The 21830-nt window shown below is 42.7% G+C and overlaps 1 protein-coding gene across 1 annotated transcript; it reads left to right on the top strand.

The window, feature by feature from the left end:
• The first annotated feature begins 1670 nt into the window (after positions 1 to 1670).
• Positions 1671 to 20203, top strand: DNAJA2 (DnaJ heat shock protein family (Hsp40) member A2). Its single transcript, XM_007992154.3, has 9 exons — positions 1671 to 1875; positions 3405 to 3464; positions 3782 to 4005; positions 7180 to 7260; positions 7716 to 7849; positions 10579 to 10775; positions 15910 to 16054; positions 16184 to 16311; positions 18381 to 20203. Exons 1-9 carry the CDS (start codon positions 1798 to 1800, stop codon positions 18570 to 18572), a joined length of 1239 nt encoding a protein of 412 aa, XP_007990345.1. The 5' UTR covers positions 1671 to 1797; the 3' UTR covers positions 18573 to 20203.
• The last annotated feature ends 1627 nt before the right edge of the window (positions 20204 to 21830 follow it).

Below are 21830 nucleotides of genomic sequence, written 5' to 3'. Positions count from 1 at the left end.
GAGGATGTCAGCATTTATACGGAATCGTGGTTGGCAGAGGCAGTGGCTCAGGCCTGCAATTCCAGCACTTTGGGAGGCCAAGATGGGTGGTTCATTTGAGATCAGGAGTTCGAGACCAGCCTGGTCAACATGGTGAAACTCCACCTCTACTAAAAATACAAAAATTAGCTGGGCATGGTGATGGGCGCTTGTAATCCCAGCTACTCGAGACGCTAAGGTGGGAGAATCACTTGAACCCAGGAGGTGGAGGTTGCAGTGAGCTGAGATCGCGCCACTGCACTCCAGCCTGAGTGACAGAACGACACTGTCTCAAAAAAAAAAAAAAAAAGAGTTCGGGATCCTACCACATTGTTGCACATTTTTTGTACCACAAAAGGTATAAACGAAGGGTGATGGGAACTCGAATGAGACAGCAGTGTTCACCAGTGTCCAGTCAAGGAAAACTTCACAGAGGGAGCAGGATTTCAGATGGGATTTGAGGAAAAGGGTTTAAGGACTATCAATGACTTATCACTGATTACTCTTAGGGTTTTCGGGCTAAATTTCAGAGTCCTTGTCATGGTATTCAGGCCCTCCACAACTAGGTCAAGGGGAACGCCAAGGAAGAAACATTATCCTGAGTAAGATGCTTATACTGAAGTCTTTGCTATCAGTTCGGGTTCCAAGGGATCAGAAAATCTTACTTTTCTGTCTCCGTAAACCGTAAATGGGTTGAAGGCAGGCACTTTTGTAACACTCCTCTCTCCGGACCAGGCCTCTGTACATCATAGCACGTGGTAGATGCACAGCATTCACTTTCTGAGCGAAACTAAAACGAATGTAAATCAAGTCACCTGGTGGCCAGAGTTGCCTTACACCATCTAAACCTCTGGTATTAGCTAATTTTAAAGCTATCAAGAGGCTTAAACACGTGGTCCAGAAGCAACATGTGGACCTTGGTTTGGACTGGAATGCCACAAACCAATTGTAAAAGGCCATGAGATCATTTGAAAAACCTAAATATAGACTGGGAATTAGATTAAGGAATTGTTAATTTCATTAGATGAGATTACGTCGTCATGCTTTTAAAAGTTGTCTTAAATATATACACTCAGGGTATTTATGAATGAAACGGTTTCCCTGAAAACACTAGAGATGTATGGGGGAGCGAATGAAACAAAATTGGTAAAATGTAGCTAACTGCACTACGGGGTGTAATAGACTGCTTTTGCTGAATGTTTCATTATTCCCATAACATAAAACACAACATACACACACACACGCTCCCCAGTTTTTTTCATCGTAAGCCCCGAGGGAGCCAGACCCAGAGGGTCCACCGACGTCCTGGATTCTGAGAACGATTTCTGCGCGCCAGGCTGGCCGCCTGCAGGAGCCGGGGCCCACTTTCTTTCCCGACCGACTCGAAGCTAACGAAGCTGCCGCGTAGGCCTGTTAATCCCCTCAGTACCCAGTGCGACGTCGCAACCATGGCCTTTGAGAGGAAGCTGAATTCCTGGGGTGCGCCGTGTAGAGTTCATTTCCTACGTCTGCCCAGCACAGCAGCCTGGACCCAGAGGAGATCAGAGAACCAGCCACACTCTTCACTACCCCGACCCAGTGGCCGCGCCTCGGGCGTTCGGGGGCTGGCTCCGCACTGCGACGTCACGGCGCAACGTGCGCCCGGTCAAAGTTCAGCCCCGCCCCCGCTTCTCCCTCACTGTCTCCCTCGGCCTGTGCCGCTGCCGACGCCGCCTGTGGGCCCGGCTCCTCTCTGTCTGCTCCGCCACCTTCTTCCTGAGCACTGCCCGGCCGGCCGCCATGGCTAACGTGGCTGACACGAAGCTGTACGACATCCTGGGCGTCCCGCCCGGCGCCAGCGAGAACGAGCTGAAGAAGGTATCCGGGAGCGGGCCAGGCGGGCGGGTGTGAGGGGCACGGGGCCTGCGCGGACGGGGATGTCTTCTTCAGCCAGGCCGCGCTACTGGGCGGCCCGCGAGCCGGCGCCGGCCGTGACGGGCCCGGGCTGGGGATCGGCGGCGGCAGCGGCGGAACCGGCCTCGCGGCGAGCCGCGCACTCCGGCCTCGGCTGACCTTGGGCCGCCGGCCCCGCCCGCCCGCAGATGCAGCAAATAAAACTCACTCCTGCGCAAACACGACGGTAGCCCTTCCTCCCTCCTCGGGCGAGCGCCGGTGGCCGGTCTCCCCCAGGAGGCAGCAGCTCGCCCGGCTCTCCGCGTCGAGGTCACCACCCCGGAAAAACAGGTTGGACCGAGGTGCTCAGCGCATCCCGGCCCCGGGAGAGAAGCTGTCCACCCCGCGGCCGTCGGCCCCGGGTCTGGTGCTCCGCGGGGAAAAACGGCGGGGAGGTCGAGGCCGCCCCCACAGAGCGCCTCGGGCAGATGGGGTTGTTTCCTGGGATCCCCGGCGGCGGGCTGCGGGAGCTCCTCCCTCTCTTCCTCCCTCGCCCATTGACCGGAGGTAGCGTGGGTCTGTGTTTGGATGCATTGTTCTGTGGTCAGGTAATGCTAATGTCCTGTACCTGCTTAGGAATAAGCCGTCGTCCCAGCCAAACGTCTGAGTGTTCAATAAACATGAATAGAAGGCCTTATTATCGCTGTTTGCAATGCTGCGATATCTTTCATCTCAGGATTTCAAAGCACACGAGGCATTTAAGCCCCACAGCATCCTCACCGGGCTAAGAGCATCCGGATTTGTAAGCCGAGAAAAATGAGAATGCTCCTTAGGCAGTGAGAAGAGTGCAGTGGACTTCCTGTTACCTTACCGGAAATGCTAGTCTGTATTATATAATTCACGAGCCTCCGTGAATGAAGATTTAAGTGCTGTATGACCCAAACACCTAGTTGAGAGTGTGCAACTTCACTACCACCGAAGTTGCCACCACGACCCCAGTTAACCACCACGTGCGAATAAAACACCTAAAGACACTACCTGGGACCACCTTGACTTTTTCATGATGTTACAGTTAGAAGGAAGGCATGAGCCATCGGGAGCAGGAATTGTGACTTTAGCTTGATTTACAGTAATGTTTTGCAGTCCGTAAAGCTTGACAGTCATTTATCTCGAATTTATTAGGGTGGTCTTGGTCTGGTTACTTGGCCATCAGACACTTGACGATAGGGAAAATATGGATAATGTTTGAACGTTTTGTTTTTCCCTATGGTATTGCTTCATTGTTTTATCTGATTTTCACGTCACTGTAATTATTTTCAAGTATAGCTACAGTCTACTTGGTTATATTACATTAGTAAACAGTGTCGTGAGGAAGTGCCCAAGAATACGAATAGAAAATATTTTTGGAAGGTTATAACTCTAGAACATTACTTTTCAGAAAAGTGGATGTTAAGTTATTACAAAACTTTAAACTGGTGTTTAGTTATAACCTTTGTTTTTGTCCATTTTCAAAGGCATACAGAAAGTTAGCCAAGGAATATCATCCTGATAAGAATCCAAATGCAGGAGACAAAGTAAGTTATTTGCGATTTTTTTATTCCAGGGGTTTTAGTTTTAACTTAAATTGCCCTCCTTGAAAAAAAAGGAATGTTGCAGGAAAAAAATCCAACTATGCCCACACAGCCACATTTTCATAATGTCAAAGAGTATTTTAGTTTTAGAATAAGAGTACTACCATTCTGAGGAGTGGTGGGTGGTAAATAGAAGCAGAATCAAGTCAAAGGTAACTTGTCCCTTTTATTAGAATTAAATGGATTCTGGATTCCTATAGCCTCTCCCCACTCTTCTATTTGAAAATGCAATTATTTTTATTTTTATCTTTTCTTTATAGTTTAAAGAAATAAGTTTTGCATATGAAGTACTATCAAATCCTGAGAAGCGTGAGTTATATGACAGATACGGAGAGCAAGGTCTTCGGGAAGGCAGCGGCGGAGGTGGTGGCATGGATGATATTTTCTCTCACATTTTTGGTGGGGGATTGTTCGGCTTCATGGGCAATCAGAGTAGAAGTCGAAATGGCAGAAGAAGAGGAGAGGACATGATGCATCCACTCAAGTGAATATCTTGTTTTGTTGTGTTAAAAAATTAGGTACTTTTTGTCAAGTGGAATATTGACTCAGTAGAAGAAAAAAAACTCATAGAATGTTCTGTCCTTCATTAGAAAAACTTTCATGTGCCTTGTCTTCTTTTGGTGACTAAATAGAATTTGATTATCTGACTGTTTTTCTATTTTGCTGTAGCTCTTAAAAGGATGGTAGATATTTTTTAATGAGAGGAAGGTGGTTTTATATGGTTCTGAGGCTGCTTGTTATTATAGGACTTAAAATTTCAAGTGTGAAGATCATTTTTTTTCTTTTCTTTCTTTTTTTGAGATGGAGTTTTGCTTTTGTTGCCCATGCTGGAGTGCAATGGCACAATCTCGGCTCACTGCAACCTCCGCCTCCTGGGTTCAAGTGATTCTCCTGTCTTCAGCCTCCCGAGTAGCTGGAATTACAAACGTGGCACCACGCCCAGCTAATTTTGTATTTTTAGTAGAGGTGGGGTTTCTCCATGTTGGTCATGCTGGTCTCGAACTCCCAACCTCAGGTAATCTGCCTGCCTCAGCCTCCCAAAGTGCTGGGATTACAGGCGTGAGCCACCATGCCTGATCTTTTTTTTTTTTTTTTTTGAAATGGAGTCTCACTCTGTCACCCAGGTTGGAGTGCAGTGGCACCATCTAGGCTCACTGCAACTTCCACCTCTCAAGTTCAAGCAATTCTCCTGCCTCAGCCTCCCAAGTAGTTGGGATTACAGGCACCCGCCACCATGCGGGGCTAATTTTTGTATTTTTTTAGTAGAGACAGGGTTTTGCCATGTTGGCCAGGCTGGTCTTGATTTCCTGAGCTCAGGTGATCAGGGATTACAGGCATAAGCCACTGCACCCAGCCTATTTTCTTTGAAGTATATGAATCTTCCAAGTTACCTTTTATTTAAAAACTAAAAATGAGTGACTGTCTGCCTACTTTGTGTACATGTTAGAGTCACTCATTACTTGATCCTCAGTGTGAACTCTCCTAAGTTGGTTTCCATGGAGCTTGCTGGCTTCCAGCCTGACATTAACCTGCCAACACATGAATGGTGCCTGACCTTGATCTTAGACTGTGAATCCACAAGCCCTCTCCAGTATGAAATTAGCTATTTCACTTTGCAAAATCTGGGAGGTCTTTTTTCCCATTCTTTTTTTCGTGGACCGATAAATTATTTTATTAGCAAATGTCAGTGCCTGAAGTTCAGGTACTTAAAATATTTCATAATATCCTAGTTTATACACTTGAGTAAATTAGAGGAAGTCATGTTATCTGTTAACTTGAGTCTCATTGAATCCTTAAATTTGTTTTTTAAAAGAATTTGCCCTCAGAAATTAACATTTGAATACCATTCCAATGGTAATATTTGTGCAGTGCAGGTTAATTCGTTTATATTTTTCTTTAATATAGAAATGATCTAAAAAGAAAATAGGATCAAAAGAGTGCTGTCTGTACTTTATAGTTCTTCATGTTTAAAGAAATGTTATGCTATATAGTAAAACAGTTTTCTGCTGTTTTAACATTTCACATTTTCCTGTTATTACAAATACTGTGTTTATAATACTGCATTACATGATTTAATCGTTTACCTTTTATATAGGGTATTGCCAGGTTTTTTTTTCTGTAATAGATAGTGCTGCTATGAGTATCTTTATGTAGAGCTTTGTTTCTCCTTGGCAGAGATTCCTAGGCAGGTATGAGTGTTTTGAGGCTGATAAATACAACTAAATTGCCTTGCAGAGGGATTGTGCCAGTTTAGGCCCCACTAGTGGAGAGTGCCAGCCCTGCCAAACCATTACCTTCATTTTTCTTTCCTTGGCCTTCTTTGTTGAAATGTGTATTTTTTTCTGGCTTAGTGTACTGGTTGTGCATCTCAGTTGTAATTTAATATGTAGGGGGGAAAAGCCGATTTTTAAAAAATGATTTGTTACAGAGAGTATAGAAGATGCAACAAGCTTTTTTGTCTAAGACTCAGCTGTAGATAGGTCATTATTTGACGGTGTTATTGGTAATGTTTTGTCCTTACATGTGGTATTCTTATCCTGTCTACAACAGTTTTAAATTTCTGAGAATAACAATTTTGAGAAAGTTTGAATATCACAAAATAGTATAGGTGCTTTGTAAAATACTTTTAACTATTTTTTTGTTCCTGCAACTCCCAGGATTTTAAAGCAAATCGTTACAGGATGACCATTCCTAATCTGAAATCTGAAATGCTCCAAAATATGAAACTTTTTGAGCACCATCATGATGCCACAAGTAGAAAACTCCACACATAAGTACTTGTCTCACTCTGTCCCGCAGGCTGGAGTGCAGTGGTGCAATCTCAGCTCACTGCAGCCTCAATCTCCAGGGCTTAAGCAATTCCCTGCCTCAGCTTCCTGGGTAGCTGGGACTTCAGACATGCCACTATTCCTGGCTAATTATTTTTTATTTTTTGGTAAAGATGAGGTCTCGCTAAGTTTCTCAGGCTGGTCTTGAACTGCTAGGCTCAAGCAATCCTCCTTCCTCATTCTCCCGAAGTGCTGGGATTATAGGCATGAGCCACTGCACCTGGCATGAAAAACGATTCTTTCCCTCCTTTCTGTCATACTATTGGTAGGGCCACTTTTATTTTTTTTTTTTAAGACATATGCCATCTAAGTGACTCCCTTAAGCTGAAATACAACTTTGTAACCTTTCTAAATTGTCCATGGAGCAAACAGGGACTCTGGAGCCAGACACCTATGTGATCTTGGGCAAGTTACTTGACTGTTCTGTGCCTCAGTTTTATCACATAAAATGAGAATAATAATCGTACCTCTTCTGAAGTGTTTTTCTTAGGAGTTGGGTGGAGGGCTTATGCCTCAGAACAGAAAGTTGTGATGTTTGAGTTTGTGAAGTCATCAGCTTTATCAGAAATTCCACCACAGCAAATCGTTGACCTGATGCTATGGGCTCTGACTTTGAGTATCGCATATATACTGTCTGTAGTCATAAAATATTTCTGTTAATTTCAGCCATAAAATAAACCTCAGTTGAATTGATTTAATGTGAGATTATGAGGTGTTTTTGAATTCTGTTTTAAAAGTTGATAATGAATTTGCTATATCAGCTGTTATTTACATCTTGTATTTGAGCAAATGTGGCAAAATTTGATTGAAGCTGATTATTTTCTTTCCAGAGTATCATTAGAAGATCTGTATAATGGCAAGACAACCAAACTCCAACTTAGCAAGAATGTACTCTGTAGTGCATGCAGTGGGTAAGTGTGTCCTCTGGTTTATTGGGTACATTTCGTCTGTTCTTTAAGTGTCACACTGATTGTCTGTACCAGGTAAAAATTGTTATGAGTTAAAACTTACAGCCGGGTGCAGTGGCTCACACCTGTAATCCCAGCACTTTGGGAGGCCGAGGTGGGTGGATCATCTAAGGCAGAAGAATCACTTGAACCCAGGAGGTGGAGGTTGCGGTGAACCAAGATTGCGCCACTGCGCTCCAGCCTGGGTGACAGAGTGAGACTCCATCTCAATAAATAAATAAATAAATGTTAGCAGAACGTTTTCTGATACTTCTGAAAGTCAATTTAAACACAAGTTATTGTGTTTAAATACAAGTTATTGGGGTTCAAGATAAGGTAAAAGCACAATTTCTGTGTGTCATAGCTTATTGGAGTGGTCTGTGGACAAAAACCTAATGCATAACTTGTGTTTGCTTTAGCCAAGGCGGAAAGTCTGGAGCGGTCCAGAAGTGTAGTGCTTGTCGAGGTCGGGGTGTGCGCATCATGATCAGACAGCTGGCTCCAGGAATGGTACAACAGATGCAGTCTGTATGCTCTGATTGTAATGGAGAAGGTATGTGTGCCAGTACTTCTCTGCTTTTATGTTGAAATGGATTGAGAATGCAGATATTGGAGAGGTTTACAATTTTTTATTTCAAAGGGTATTTGTTTACATCTTATTAAAGAAAAAGGAGGCCGGATGCGTTAGCTTATTCCTATAATTCCAGCACTTTGGGAGACAGAGGTGGATTGCTTGAGCCCAGGAGTTGGAGGCCAGCTTGGGCAACATAGGGAGACCTCATTACTATAGGAAAAAAAGTGTAGAAAAATATGTAATCAGGGGCTCAGGGCATGTCTGTGGTCCCAGCTGCCTGGGAGGCTGAGGCGGGAGGATTGCTTGAGCCCAGGAGTTCAAGGGAGCAGTGAGCCGTGATCATACCAGTGCACTCCAGCCAGGGCGACAGAACAAGACCCTGTTGCAAAAAATAAAAGCATGAAAGTAATTACTCCATTATGCCTAAGCCCAGTGAACGTAGAGAAACAGTAGATTTGTATTGTGTTAGTGAAAGGTGACTCCTTAATTCTGAAAAGAGGGGCAAGGTGATTATTTGTTCCTTTGCTATTTCCTTCTTTATCAAATATAACCTTTTATATACTGTCTCTGTAGAAATGACCACCATGGGAGGACTATCTCCTTTCTCAAATAGAACCTTTTAAACTACAAAGGGACAAATAAATAATAAATAACTAAACAAGTAATTGTTTAGTGAACAAGTAACTAAACAATTACTTGTTTAGTTACTCTGATAAGTGGAAGATTTTACTGTAACCTTTAGTTAGCTTTAAAGAATTGATTTTGAGATTGAAACTGTCCTCACAGAAGTAAATAATTTAGTCTTTGTGGGCCAAATAGTTTTTGTCACAGCTACTCACCTCTAACCTTTTAGTGCTTTTATAGCCACAGACAAATGGGTATGGCTGTGTTCTGATTAAAATTTTAATTATAAAAACAAGTAGCTCCTCCCACCCCTGCCATTCTAGAGCAGTGCTATCCAATAGAATTTTTTTCTGTGTTGATGGAAATGTTCTGTATCTGCAGTGTTCAGTACAGTAGCCATTAATCACCTGTGACTACTGCATACTTCACATGTGGCTAGTGTGACTGGGGAACTATTTTAAATTTGAATTAATTTAAATATAAGTAGCTACAGGTAGATAGTGGCTACCACATTAGACAGTATAGTTCAAGGGCATCCTTTTCCACATTGCTATTGGAAGTGATGAGATAATTATGAGAAGCTACATATGATATTTGCTTCCTGGAGAATCTTGGCATTTTACTTTATTTTTTAAAATTATTATTATTTTTGGAGATAGGGTTTTGCTGGAGTGCTGTGGCGCATTCTCAGCTCACTGCAGCTTCCACCACCCACGCTCAAGCAATCCTCCCACCTCAGCCCCTCACCCCACAATTAGCTGAGACCACAGGTGCTTGCAACCATGCCCAGCTAATTTTTGTATTTCTTGTAGAGACGGGGTTTTGCCATGTTGCCCAGGCTGGTCTCGAACTCCTGGATTCAAGCAATCCTCCTGCCCCAGCCTCCCAAAGGGCTGGGATTACAGGTGTAGCCACCCCTCTTGGCCTCCTTTTATTTTATTAAAATTGCTAACTCCTACTATCAAGAAACCAAAGTTAACTGAAATCTTTTCTCATGTACCATTACCTTTTTTTTTTTTTTTTTTTTTTTTTTAATGTGAGACAGAGTCTTGCTCTGTTGCCCAGGCTAGAGTGCAGTTGTGCAATCTCAGCTCACCGCAATCTCTGCCTCCCTGGCTCAAGTGATTCTGCTGCCTCAGCCTCCTGAGTAACTGGGATTACAGGCGTCCGCCATGACACCCGGCTGATTTTTGTATTTTCAGTGGAGACAGGGTTTTGCCATGTTGGCCAGGCTGGTCTCAAACTCCTGACCTCAGGTGATCCTCTTACCTTGGCCTCCCAAAGGGCTGGGATTACAGGTGTGAGCCACCATGCCCCGCCACCATTACCATTTTGAAGAACTGGTGTTTCGCAGAACATACTTTGCAAAAGTACTGTTACAGAAACAGCCCCTAAATAATCAGTTATACACATCTTTCTAAGCCTTCAAATGTGCCAGTAATTAGCCATTAGAAAGTGACGCAATTTTTTCACACTATACTATGTATAATCACAGTTTTGCTTTTTTATACCATAATTAAATATTTCAGAAGAATATATAGAAGAGAAAAACCGTGTTGCCCTAAACATGGTATGGATACATTACATTCTGAAATAGTGGGAAGCTGAGTCCTTCAGGCAATCTGCAGTAGTAAGATGTAAGTTTTTGTTATTCAGAATAATGCTTTTTTTTGTTTTGTTTTGAGACATGGCCTCACACTGTCACCCAGACTGGGGTGCAGTGGCATGAGTATAACTCACTGCAGCCTCGACCTCCAGCAGTCCTCCCTCCTCAGCCTCCCGAGTAGCCAGGATTACAGGTGTGCACTACCATGCCGGCTAACTTTTTTATTTGTAGTAGAAGCAAGGTCTCACTGTATTGCTAGGCTGGTCTCAGATCCTGAGCTCAAGTGATCCTACCACCCTGACCTCGCAAAATATTGGGATTGCAGGCTTGAGCCACTATGCTTGGCCTCAGAATGCTGCTTTGAATAAAAATTTAGGTAGCGATTAAAAGAAATTCAGAAAGTATATTTAAAGGATAAGAGTATTAAAGAGTACAGTATAGTACTCTTGCTGAAAGTTTCAATGACTTCTTTTTCCAGGAGAGGTAATTAATGAAAAAGACCGCTGTAAAAAATGTGAAGGGAAGAAGGTGATTAAAGAAGTGAAGATTCTTGAAGTCCACGTAGACAAAGGCATGAAACATGGACAGAGAATTACATTCACTGGGGAAGCAGACCAGGCCCCAGGAGTGGAACCTGGAGACATTGTTCTTTTGCTACAGGAGAAAGAACATGAGGTGATTTTCCTTTTTTTAGTTTTTTGTGTTTTGTTTTATTCAGAAGTACTTCTTGTTTGTGAGAAATAGGTTAGATCTGTTTGGAGTCCCTGGAGCAACACTGCACACTGGAGAAGTTAAGGGAATCATGGCACATTCCTATGACAGGCTTGTGTAGGAAAGACTAACAAGGCAGGTGCAGTTAGAAGCACTATAAGAGTCAGTTTTAGTCCTGGCTTGTTTTTTTTCCCCCCCCGCCCGAGATGGAGTTTCACTGTTGTTGCTCAGGCTGGAGTGCAGTGGCATAATCTCGGCTCACTGCAGCCTCTGCCTCCCGGGTTCAAGCGATTCTCCTGCCTCAGGCTCCTGAGTAGCTGGGAATGCAGGCGCGCACTACCACTCCTGGTTAATTTTTATTTTTAGTAGAGACGGGCTTTCTCCATGTTGGTCAGGCTGGTCTTGAGCTCCCGACCTCAGGTGGTGCGCCTGCCTCAGCCTCCCAAAGTGCTGGGATTAAAAGCGGGAGCCACTGCACCCAGCGTTGGTCTTTTTTTTTTTGATGGAATTTTTTTGACTGCACCCATGCTGGAGTGCAGTGGCACAATCTTGGCTCACTGCAACTTCCGCCTCCCAAGTTCAAGTGGTTCTCCTCTAGCTTGGTCGTTGATTAGCACTTTAACCGTAGGTAGTCTTACTGTCTCAGTTTCTTTGTTTATGAAAATAAGGGCATTGGGCGTTGGACCAGTTGGTCTAACTAAGGCAGCCTGTTTTTTCACTGTGAAACTCTGCTGCTCTGTTGATTCAGTTTTTACTTATTGGGTAGCCAAGTGAGCTATCCTTGAAAGAGTTCTGGGATTTAAAAAAACAAAAACAAAAACATTTTTTTAGAAGTTTCTGAAGAATGTGGTCACTAGTGTATGTTTTGGGGGTTTTTTGTTTTTGAGATGGTCTTGCTCTGTTGCCCAAGCTGGAGTACAGTGGCGTGATCTGGGATCACGGCAACGTTTGCCCCTGGGCCCAAGCAATCCTCCTATCTCAGCTTCCGAAGTAGCTGGGACAGCTGACGCACCATCATGCCCATCTGTTTTTTTGGGTTTGTTTTTTTTGTTTTGTTTTGTTTTTGTATTTTTAGTAGAGACAGGGTCTTGCCATATTGCCCAGGTTGGTCTTGAACTCCTGAGCTCAAGCAGTCCTCCTGTCTCAACCTCCCAAAGTGCTGGGATTACAGGTGTGAGCCACCATGCCCAGCCTAGTATATGTTATTTTGATTTTAGCATTGCACTTGTATATTTTTAATGTGCATATTGTATACTGTAGACCTTACTCATAAAGAATATATCTGGAGCTAGTCATGAAAAACCCCTCCAGTAATCACCTAAATTATTGAATGTTAGAAGCACTTGGTAGGACTCTAGCTTTGTACTTGATCACATTTACTCATGCTTTCCTCTGAAAGTCATTACATCACAGGTTAACTACCTTTTTAGTTTGCCCTAAAATTTTCTCCTGTGCATAAGTCCAGTCAACACAGAGAAATGGTAAATTTGTATTATGTTCAGTGAAAGGTTATTCTTTTTAATTCTAAAAAGGTGGGCAAGCTGATTATCTGTTTGTAATTTAAAGGTTATATATTTGATAAAGAAGGAGATCATCCGTCTGTGGTGGTCATTTCTTCAAATAGAGTAAATGTTAAAAATCACTTTAAGAATCCAATAGAGAACAACAAAGCCATATTGAGATCCATGTTTTAGGAATTTGGTTGTAATCCCTCACAAGGTCAGACTTGATCTCCTGGACAATCAGGGCGTGCTAGTCAGCTTTCATGACTCAGCAAAGCTACAAATTATGTATTTTGGCTTTTTGTGGAAATTGCCAACCCTGCAAATAGCAAACATCTCCTAGGTTGTCAAAAAATAAGAGTAGTTTTTAGAATTCTGCCTTTGGGTCTTATAGGATGAAATATATACAAGATTTGCCATTTGTTAACATTTTAGCTACTTCCTTGTTCATTCAGTCTTGCTGCTGTGCACAGCACCATACCAGGAATATGAGGGAGAAAGCTAGCAAGACAACTAAATAATTGGGAATTCTGCTTGGATGTGGGTTAGACTGTGTTGTAAAATGGTACAGACAATGCCTAGGCATTTTCATTGATAGAATCCTTGGAGTGGTTTGGGGTTCATTGTCAAATGATGTCTGGCAGGTGCAGCAGCACGGTAGTGAGGAAGTGAAAAAGGAATGCTTATTTGCAGAAGAAAGATGATTTTTTTGGTTTGAGGCATGTCAAACTGATGGTAAAACCTTTTTTTATTCCTAAGTTTGGTTTTTAATGTTGCTGCATAATAAGTTGGGTTTTTTAAAAGTAGATCATTGGATTTCGAGGCAAAGGACGTAAGGTCTGGGCCCCATTTACTAGCTTTGGCTTCCCTGGACTTTTCGGATATTAAAGAGTCAAATGAGATTATGAATAAGCTTCTTTCTTAGGGCCTGTGGGGAGGTGTTGGGAAGTAAGTCGTCTCTGAAAGTTGTTGGCAGCAGTGGAATTGGCATGGAATTTTCAACAGAAGGCAGATGTAACTGGTTGTCTAAGGTAGAAAATAGAAGGTGGTAAAAGTTAGAATGGAAGTTTGTCTAGTTCCTTCTTGGGAGTGCTGTATCATCTATAGTCATCATCTTGCCATGTCACTTGTCAGTGTGCCCATTTGTGTGTCTCGGTGGTCTGGTTACCATAATGCAGTTATACAGCATCAAACTACAGAACCTGGTGATGTTAGTCACGCCTCTATAACCTGTGCTTTTGTTATTCAAAAATTATGACTTTTAAGTGTTTTCTGGTCTAGGGCTTTGGTAGTCCCTCCTCATTACTTTTGTTTTTCAGGAACACTCTGGCATTCTTGCTTGTTTATTCTGTTTAAACTTTTAGCATCCAGTTTAGCTTCTCCCCCTCCACTGCAACAACCATCCTGATAATCATTTTTTATTGAAATCACTTTCAGTTGAACTCTCCTGTACAAGAACATGATACGTATCTCTTCCTTTTTTTTTTTTTTTTTTTTTTTTTTTTAAAGAGACAGTCTCGCCCTGTCCTCCAGACTGGAGTGCAGTGGCGCAATTGTATTTTTAGTAGAGACAGGGTTTCACCGTATTGGTCAGGCTGGTCTCAAACTCCTGACCTCAAGTGATCTGCCCACCTCGGCCTCCCAAAGTGCTGGGATTGTAGGTGTGAGCCACCATGCCCTGCCCCTCCTTTTTATTTTTATTTTATTTTTTTTGAGACGGAGTCTCACTTTGTCACCCAGGCTGGAGTGCAGTGGCGCAATCTCTGTTCACTGCAACCTCCACCTCCCAGGTTCTAGCAATTCTCCTGCCTCAGCCTCCCAAGTAGCTGGGACTACAGACCTGTACCACCACACCCGGCTAGTTTTTATACTTTTAGTAGAGACAGAATTTCGCCTTGTTGACCAGGACCTCAGGTGATCCACCTGCCTCAGCCTCCCAAAGTGCTGGGATTATAGGCATGAGCTACTGCTTCCGTCCTAAAATAATATGACTTTAACAAAGGATATTTGGTAAGATGGTTCTTAGAACACTCGCATTTTACAGTATACTTAGCATTTTATTTTAAATTTATTATTATTATTTTTAAGAGACAGGATGTCCTTCTGTCATCCAGGCTGGAGTGCAGTGGCTTGGTCATTGAGGAGGGACTACTACCGCAGGCTCCAACTCCTGGGCTCAAGGGATCATCCTGCCTCAACTAGCCTATTTTATGTTTTAATTTTTTTGTCTCCCTATGTTGCTGTTTTGAACTGGCCTCCCAAAGCTCTGACCCTATATTTAGGTTTTTAAAAAATTTTTTTCTTTTTTTTTTTTTTTTTTTAATTGAGATGGAGTCTCACTCTGTCGCCCAGGCTGGAGTGCAGTGGCGCGATCTTGGTTCATTGTAGTCTCTGCCTCCCAGGTTCAAGTGATTTTCCTGCCGCAGCCTCCTAGGTAGCTGGGACTGCAGGCGCCCACCACCACGCCTGGCTAATTTTTGTGTTTTTAGTAGAGATGGGGTTTCACCATATTGGCCAGGCTGGTCTCGAACTCCTGACCTTGTGATCCGCCTGCCTTGGCCTCCCAAAGTGCTGGGATTACAGGCATGAGCCACTGCGCCTGGCGTACTTAGCATTTTTAATGCGTTGAAAAACCCTGTATTAAAGAAACTATTGGTCCCGTTGTGAGAAACACTTGAATAAATGTGCATAGATAATATACCTTTTTGGATCTCAAACTAGCACACGCAAGAATGCCTGGAGGGCTTGTTAGGACTACAGATACTGGGTCCTGCCTGCCTTGTTTCTGGCAGGAATGGAAGTGGGGCCCAAGAATATGTGTTCCTAACAAGTTTCCTGAAGCTGCTTGTCCAGAACCACACTTAGAGAATCATTGGTTAAGGTAATGGTTTAACTTTGTTTAATGGGTAAATTTAGGAGAGTAACATAGGAAAAGAACCTGTCTACCAGATTTTCTATAAGTGAACCAGCCAGGATTGTTCTTTACAAGAAGAGTGACCATTGTAAAACCTAAGCAAAAATTGCACATTGGGCATGTGAAATTGGATATATTTTTCCTACACATTGAAGGCCCAGAAACATTCTTTGTGCTTATTCTCAATACCTTTTGCATTACCTAGTCCATAGGCTTATAGTGTAATATTGAATGAACCAGTTTTACATTTTAGTGAGATATGAAACTTGTTGGTACGTGTGTGAAGCATAGAATTGAGCCACTTGACTTTGCTGGCTGGGTGTTACTGGTTGAGGTTTTTTTATGTTGACCTTGGACCCTCCCCCACTTCCCTGTTATGATCATGTCTGGGGAGCACTCCAGGATGAGCTTGTTCTGTAGAAGCCCTCTAGGCTTTCTATACCTTTTTCACCAGAGGCAGAATCTGAAAGTGAGCCATAATTGCAGAATACACCTGGCCCTGTTTTGGGGGCCCCAGTTCTGTTGCTCTTATATATGCCATTGTTTACCAGTTCCAGTAAACCTTCCTCATGGAAATGAGTGGTAGAAATAAGGTTTGGAATTTGAGTCAACAAACATAATGCTGCAGGGTGTAGCTGCATAATTTTTAAGAAAATGTATTTCTTTCGTGCTTTATTTATAGGTATTTCAGAGAGATGGGAATGATTTGCACATGACATATAAAATAGGACTTGTTGAAGCTCTATGTGGATTTCAGTTCACATTTAAGCACCTTGATGGACGTCAGATTGTGGTGAAATACCCCCCTGGCAAAGTAATTGAACCAGGTAAATCTTGATTTTGTCTGATTCTGGTTTTCAGGTATTCTTACAATTTGTAATTTTTTTATACTGCATAACTCTAAAAACAAATGAACCCCTCTTTTGGGTAAAATTATGCATCATTCCTCTTAATAGGATGTGTTCGTGTAGTGCGAGGTGAAGGGATGCCGCAGTATCGTAATCCCTTTGAAAAAGGTGATCTTTACATAAAATTTGATGTGCAGTTTCCTGAAAACAACTGGATCAACCCAGACAAGCTTTCCGTAAGTGTTCTTTAAATTAAACAACAGTTGACTTCCAAGTTTGGGGTTTGGATTTTGGTTTTTTAGACAGGGTCTCTGTCGCCCAGACTGGGGTGCTGTAGTGTGATCGTGGCTCATTGCAGCCTCGACCTCCTGGGCTTAAGTGATCCTCTCACCTCAGCCCCCCGACGAGCTGGGACTACAGGTGTGTGATGCCATGCCTGGCTAATTAAAAAAAATTTTTTTGGAAACACAGTCTCGCTGTGTCACCCCAGCTGGAGTGCAGTGGTGCAGTCTCAGCTCACTGTACCCTCCGCCTCCCAGGTTCAAGTGATTCTCATGCCTTAGCCAACCAAGTAGCTGGGATTACAGGCGTGAGCCACAATGCCTGGTGAGTTTCTTTTCCTTTTTTTTTTTTTTTGAGATGGAGTCTCACTCTGTCGCCCAGGCTGGAGTGCAGTGGCCAGATCTCAGCTCACTGCAAGCTCTGCCTCCCGGGTTTACGCCATTCTCCTGCCTCAGCCTCCCGAGGAGCTGGGACTACAGGCGCCCGCCACCTCGCCTGGCTAGTTTTTTTTTTTTTTTTTTTTTTTGTATTTTTTAGTAGAGACGGGGTTTCACCGGGTTAGCCAGGATGGTCTCGATCTCCTGACCTCGTGATCCGCCTGTCTCGGCCTCCCAAAGTGCTGGGATTACAAGCTTGAGCCACTGCGCCCGGCTTTTTCTTTTTCTTTTTCTTTTTTTTTTTTTTTTGAGAAGGAGTCTTTCTCTATCATCCAGGCTGGAGTGCAGTGGCGCGATCTCAGATCCCTGCTCACTGCAAGCTCCGCCTCCTGGGTTCATGCCATTCTCCTGCCTCAGCCTCGCAAGTAGCCAGGACTACAGGCACCCACCACACGCCCTGCTAATTTTGTTTTTGTATTTTTAGTAGAGATGGGGTTTCACCATGTTAGCTAGGATGGTCTCGATCTCCTGAACTCATAATCCACGCGCCTCGGCCTCCCAAAGTGTTGGGATTACAGGTGTGAGCCACTGCACCCGGCCAAGTTTCTTTCTTTTTAAGAGAGTCTCGCTCTGTTGCCCAGGCTAGCATGCAGTGCCATGATCATGGTTCACTACAGGTGTGCTCCACCATACTGTGCTAATGCTTTTCAAAACTTTTCATAGAGGTGGAGTCTTGCTATGAGTCCAGACTGGTCTCAAGCAATCCTCCTGCCTCCCGAAATTCTAGGATGGCAGTTGTGAGCCGCCGTGCCCAGCTGACTTCAAGTTTCTTAATAGTCATGTTAACATTCAATTTTAAAGTATATTTGTGTGATTGGTAGGCTTTCCTAGTTGTTAGGAAATAGAGTATTGCTAGTGTAAATGTTGATGGGGTCAAGCAGGGAATTGTAGAGAAGTAAAGTAGATCCGGTGTGGGTGGTGGTGAGGACTAGCACTCCCTGAAGAGAGCAGATTCCTCACTTGCAGAGGGCGGGACCACTACCCCCTTCTCATCAGCTGGTGTCCATGCCTTCCTGCGTGTCTCCTGTAGAAGTTTTCTAATGTTAAGGTATTGGCAGCTAATGACCTTTTTTTTTGTTGTTCTTAAAGCAATAGGTTGCACAAAAGATGTCTAGATTTGGCTTGTGAGTGATGAGTTTGTGATCTCTTACTTAGAGTTCAAAGTCCAGTCCACATTCCTTTTTTTAACTTTTTTTTTTGAGATGGAGTCTTGCTCTGTCATTCAGGCTAGAGTGCAGTGTCACAGTCTCAGCTTACTGCAACATCCACCTCCTGGGTTCAAGCAATTGTCCTGCCTCAGCCTTCCAACTAGCTGGGATTACAGGTACCCACCACCATGCCCGGCTAATTTTTTGTATTTTTAGTAGAGACGAGGTTTCACCATGTTGTCCAGGCTGGTCTCAATCTCCTGACCTCCTCATCCACCTGCCTCAGCCTCCCAAAGTGCTGGGTGAGATTATAAGCATGAACCACCACCCCCAGCCCCTTTTTTAACACTTAAAGAAACGACACTGGATTGTATATATCAAAAGGAAAGTTGATGAAACTGTTACAACCAACCTGGTTTTTGTTTGTTTTTAATAAAGGAACTAGAAGATCTTCTGCCATCTAGACCGGAAGTTCCTAACATAATTGGAGAAACAGAGGAGGTAGAGCTTCAGGAATTTGATAGCACTCGAGGCTCAGGAGGTGGTCAGAGGCGTGAAGCCTATAATGATAGCTCTGATGAAGAAAGCAGCAGCCATCATGGACCTGGAGTGCAGTGTGCCCATCAGTAAACTCTGCAAACAAATTGCACAGGTGGATTTTCTTTCCACATTTGCCTGATTTGTTCTCAGCAATCCAGCTGGAATGTCTTATCAATCCAGATGAACTGAGGGACATCTGTTGGTCTATGTATAACTTTTAAAATTGGTATAGTATCTACAGAGTGTATAATTTAAACTAACCACAAAGCTTTACATCTTCATTTCGACTGTTCCATAGCAGAATAAAGCACTTGAAAGGAAACAAGACTCCCTTTCACATGTGGATATTATAAGTTTCAATCCTGGTATCTGTGCTTGATTTTTATCAGTTTTGTGTAGATTTTTATGTTTCATATTTTAAATTTAAATCCCACATTGTAAAGTTTGTATAATTTGTCCTGAAGCTTTGTGTTTGGCTGCACTTGCATAAGCTGCTACAAATAGAATAAAGAATTTCATAGCCTGTATCTATCATTTAGATGCATGGAAAAAAATGGGCTTTGCACACAATGGGTTTGGAGCTGACTGGGAACAATGGAAAAAATTACATTAGCTGTGGTTGTAAAGTTTTTTTGTTTTTGGGTTTTTTTTTTTCTTTTTGTTTCTTTTTTTTTTTTTTTTTTTACCATCTTGTGAAAGGTTTCTGAAACTCGATAATAAAAAGCAGTTGGTGTAAATTATTCTTTTGTGTCACATTTTTAGAAGGGAAAAACATAAAGAATGTATCCTTAGTACTGATTCTTAAACAGCCCATAAAAACCCATTGGCCTGAAGCTTATATCTCAGGCCTGTGCCCATCTTATAGTCTTGGTAGACAAAAGGCTGGTAGAGACAGTCTTCAGTGGCTTCAGTGATGCTCTCTAGAGGCCAGGGTGTCTTGAGTGCTGTAACTCCTGAGCAATGGGCTAGCCTGACTTCTGTATCTCCCCACCACCACCCCCTTAAAAAAATAAGGTAACAGCAAATCTATAGTAAAACCATGTCTGCATAGAACGTCTTCAAATCCTGTTTTCATTAAATGTAGAAGACGCTCTGTCTCCATTACGTTGAATATTTGGAATTGGAGAAGCCATTGATTATTATTTTGATTTTCTTTAATGTTTTATAGAAAAGATGCTTATTCAGAATTTAAGAATGAAGGCAACTGAAATATGCATTGTTGTAGTTATTTATATTTCAAACTAAAGAAAATGAGAAAAATCAGGTAAAATTGATGAAAAGGATGTTGTGTTTCTCTTTCCATCATCTGGTTTTTACCATTTCACTCTCAGTAGGTATTTGTAGAACACATTTATTTGAGGGAAGATGCACATTTTACATTTATAAAGGAACAAATGGGGAAAACTGAAAACGAAAAATTTTTAATGTATTAAATGCCATCCCTGAGCCTAAATCTAGTATTTGTAGTTTATTTCTAGGTCTGTTAGAAGCTGAAAACCTGAATGAAAAAGGTGTGCTGACACTAATCAAGGCCTGTGAGGTTTAAATTATTGACCTATCCACTCTACCTCCATTGTACAAAAAATATTTTACAAGCCTGGGCAAGATTCAACAGCATAGTTTTGTATCCAAGGTTACTTCCCCACAACCACTTTAAACATAAGAAATGCGGTGGCAATATAAAGTTTGTAGCCTTTCCAATAAAGGTTTATAAAACAGTTGTTCAGTGTAGTCTGTCTTTCATTTCTACCCAGGTGTTTTGACTGTAGGCAAGAAAACTATTTGGAAGAGAGTTGCTGTTAAGGTGTGTTATTTCACTTGGTCTCCTTGCTCTAGTTTGTAGAGCACCTGCCTAGAGAACCAACCATACAGGGTCACCAGCACAGATAATTTTGTGTAACAGCTTTATTCAAGATATGATTTATATACCATAAAATTTACCATTTTAAAAAATTTGCCACAATTCAGTTGATTTCAGTATATTCAGCCATCTCCACTAATTTCAGAACATTTTCATCAAAGAAGAAACCCCCAATCCATTAAGTCACTTTCTGTTCCATTCTCTCCTCAACTCCTGGTGTAATCACTAATAGCTAATTCTGCTTCTAAATATTTGCGTATTTTGGACATTTTGTATAAATTAGATCAAAATACATGACCTTTAGTGATGCATTCACTTAGCTTAATGTTTTCAGGATTTATTCTTGTTGACAGCATAGATCTGCACAGTAATCTCAGGGATACATTCTGAGAAGTGCATGGTTAGGCGGTTTCATCATGCAAACGGTGTACTTGCACGAACCTAGGTGGTGTAGCCGACTGTACACCTATATGGTGTAGTGTATCGATCCTAGACTACAAACCTGTACAGCTTGTTACCGTAGGCAGTTGTAACACAATGGTAAGTAGTTTTCTGTTTACCTTTTGGTACAGTAAAAGTACCTTATGTGAGAAAAGGGCCTGGCGTGGTGGCTCACGCCTATAATCCCAACACTTTGGGAGGCCAAGGTGGGCAGATCACCTGAGGTCAGGAGTTCAAGACCAGCCTGGCCAACATGGCTAAGCCCTGTCTCTACTAAAAATACAAAAATTTGCTGGGTGTGATGGCATGAGCCTGTAATCCCAGCTACTCGGAGGCTAAGGCTAGAGAATCATCCCCAGAGGCAGAGGTTGCAGTGAGCCAAGATCATGCCACTGCACTCCAGCCTGGGTAACAACAGAGTGAGACTCCATCTCAAAAAAAAAAAAAAAAAAAAAAAAAAAGATGGTACACTTGGATAGGGCTCTTACCATGAATAGAGTTGGCAGGACTGGAAGTCCTGATTCAGTTGAGTCAGTGAGTGAATATGAAGGCATAGGCCATTACTGTAGAGATTGTAAGCACTGTACACTTAGGATACACTACATTTGTAAAACCTTTTTCTAAAATAATAATTGAGGCTGGGCGTGGTGGCTCATGCCTGTAATCCTAGCACTTTGGGAGGCCCAGGCAGAAGGACTGCTTGAGCCCAAGAGTTCAAGAACAGCCTGGGAAACAGAGATCTCATCTCATAATTTTTTTTATTTTTTTATTTTTTTGAGACGAAGTCTTGCTCTGTTGCCCAGGCTGGAGTGCAGTGGCGCAATCTCAGCTCACTGCAACCTCCACCTCCTGGGTTCAAGCGATTCTCCTGCCTCAGCCTCCCAAGTAGCTGGGACTACAGGCACGTGCCCCCACGCTCAGTTAATTTTTCTATTTTTTAGTAGAGACAGGGTTTCACCGTGTTAGCTAGCATGGTCTCGATCTACTGACCTCAGATTATCTGCCTGCCTTGGTCTCTCAAAATGCTGGGATTATAGGCATGAGCC

Source organism: Chlorocebus sabaeus, chromosome 5 (genome assembly GCF_047675955.1).
Source record: "Chlorocebus sabaeus isolate Y175 chromosome 5, mChlSab1.0.hap1, whole genome shotgun sequence".
NCBI classification, from domain to species: domain Eukaryota; kingdom Metazoa; phylum Chordata; class Mammalia; order Primates; family Cercopithecidae; genus Chlorocebus; species Chlorocebus sabaeus.
The sequence above is the reverse complement of the archived record's forward strand: the minus strand, read 5'-3'. Positions and strand labels throughout refer to the sequence as shown.

Bases quoted from the DNA above. Each gene is read 5' to 3' on its own strand.
- DNAJA2 (XM_007992154.3), top strand. From the start codon at position 1,798: ATGGCTAACGTGGCTGACACGAAGCTGTACGACATCCTGGGCGTCCCG. The intron at 3,465-3,781 runs GTAAGTTATTTG...TTTTCTTTATAG, and splicing joins ATCCAAATGCAGGAGACAAA to TTTAAAGAAATAAGTTTTGC. The intron at 7,850-10,578 runs GTATGTGTGCCA...TTCTTTTTCCAG, and splicing joins CTCTGATTGTAATGGAGAAG to GAGAGGTAATTAATGAAAAA.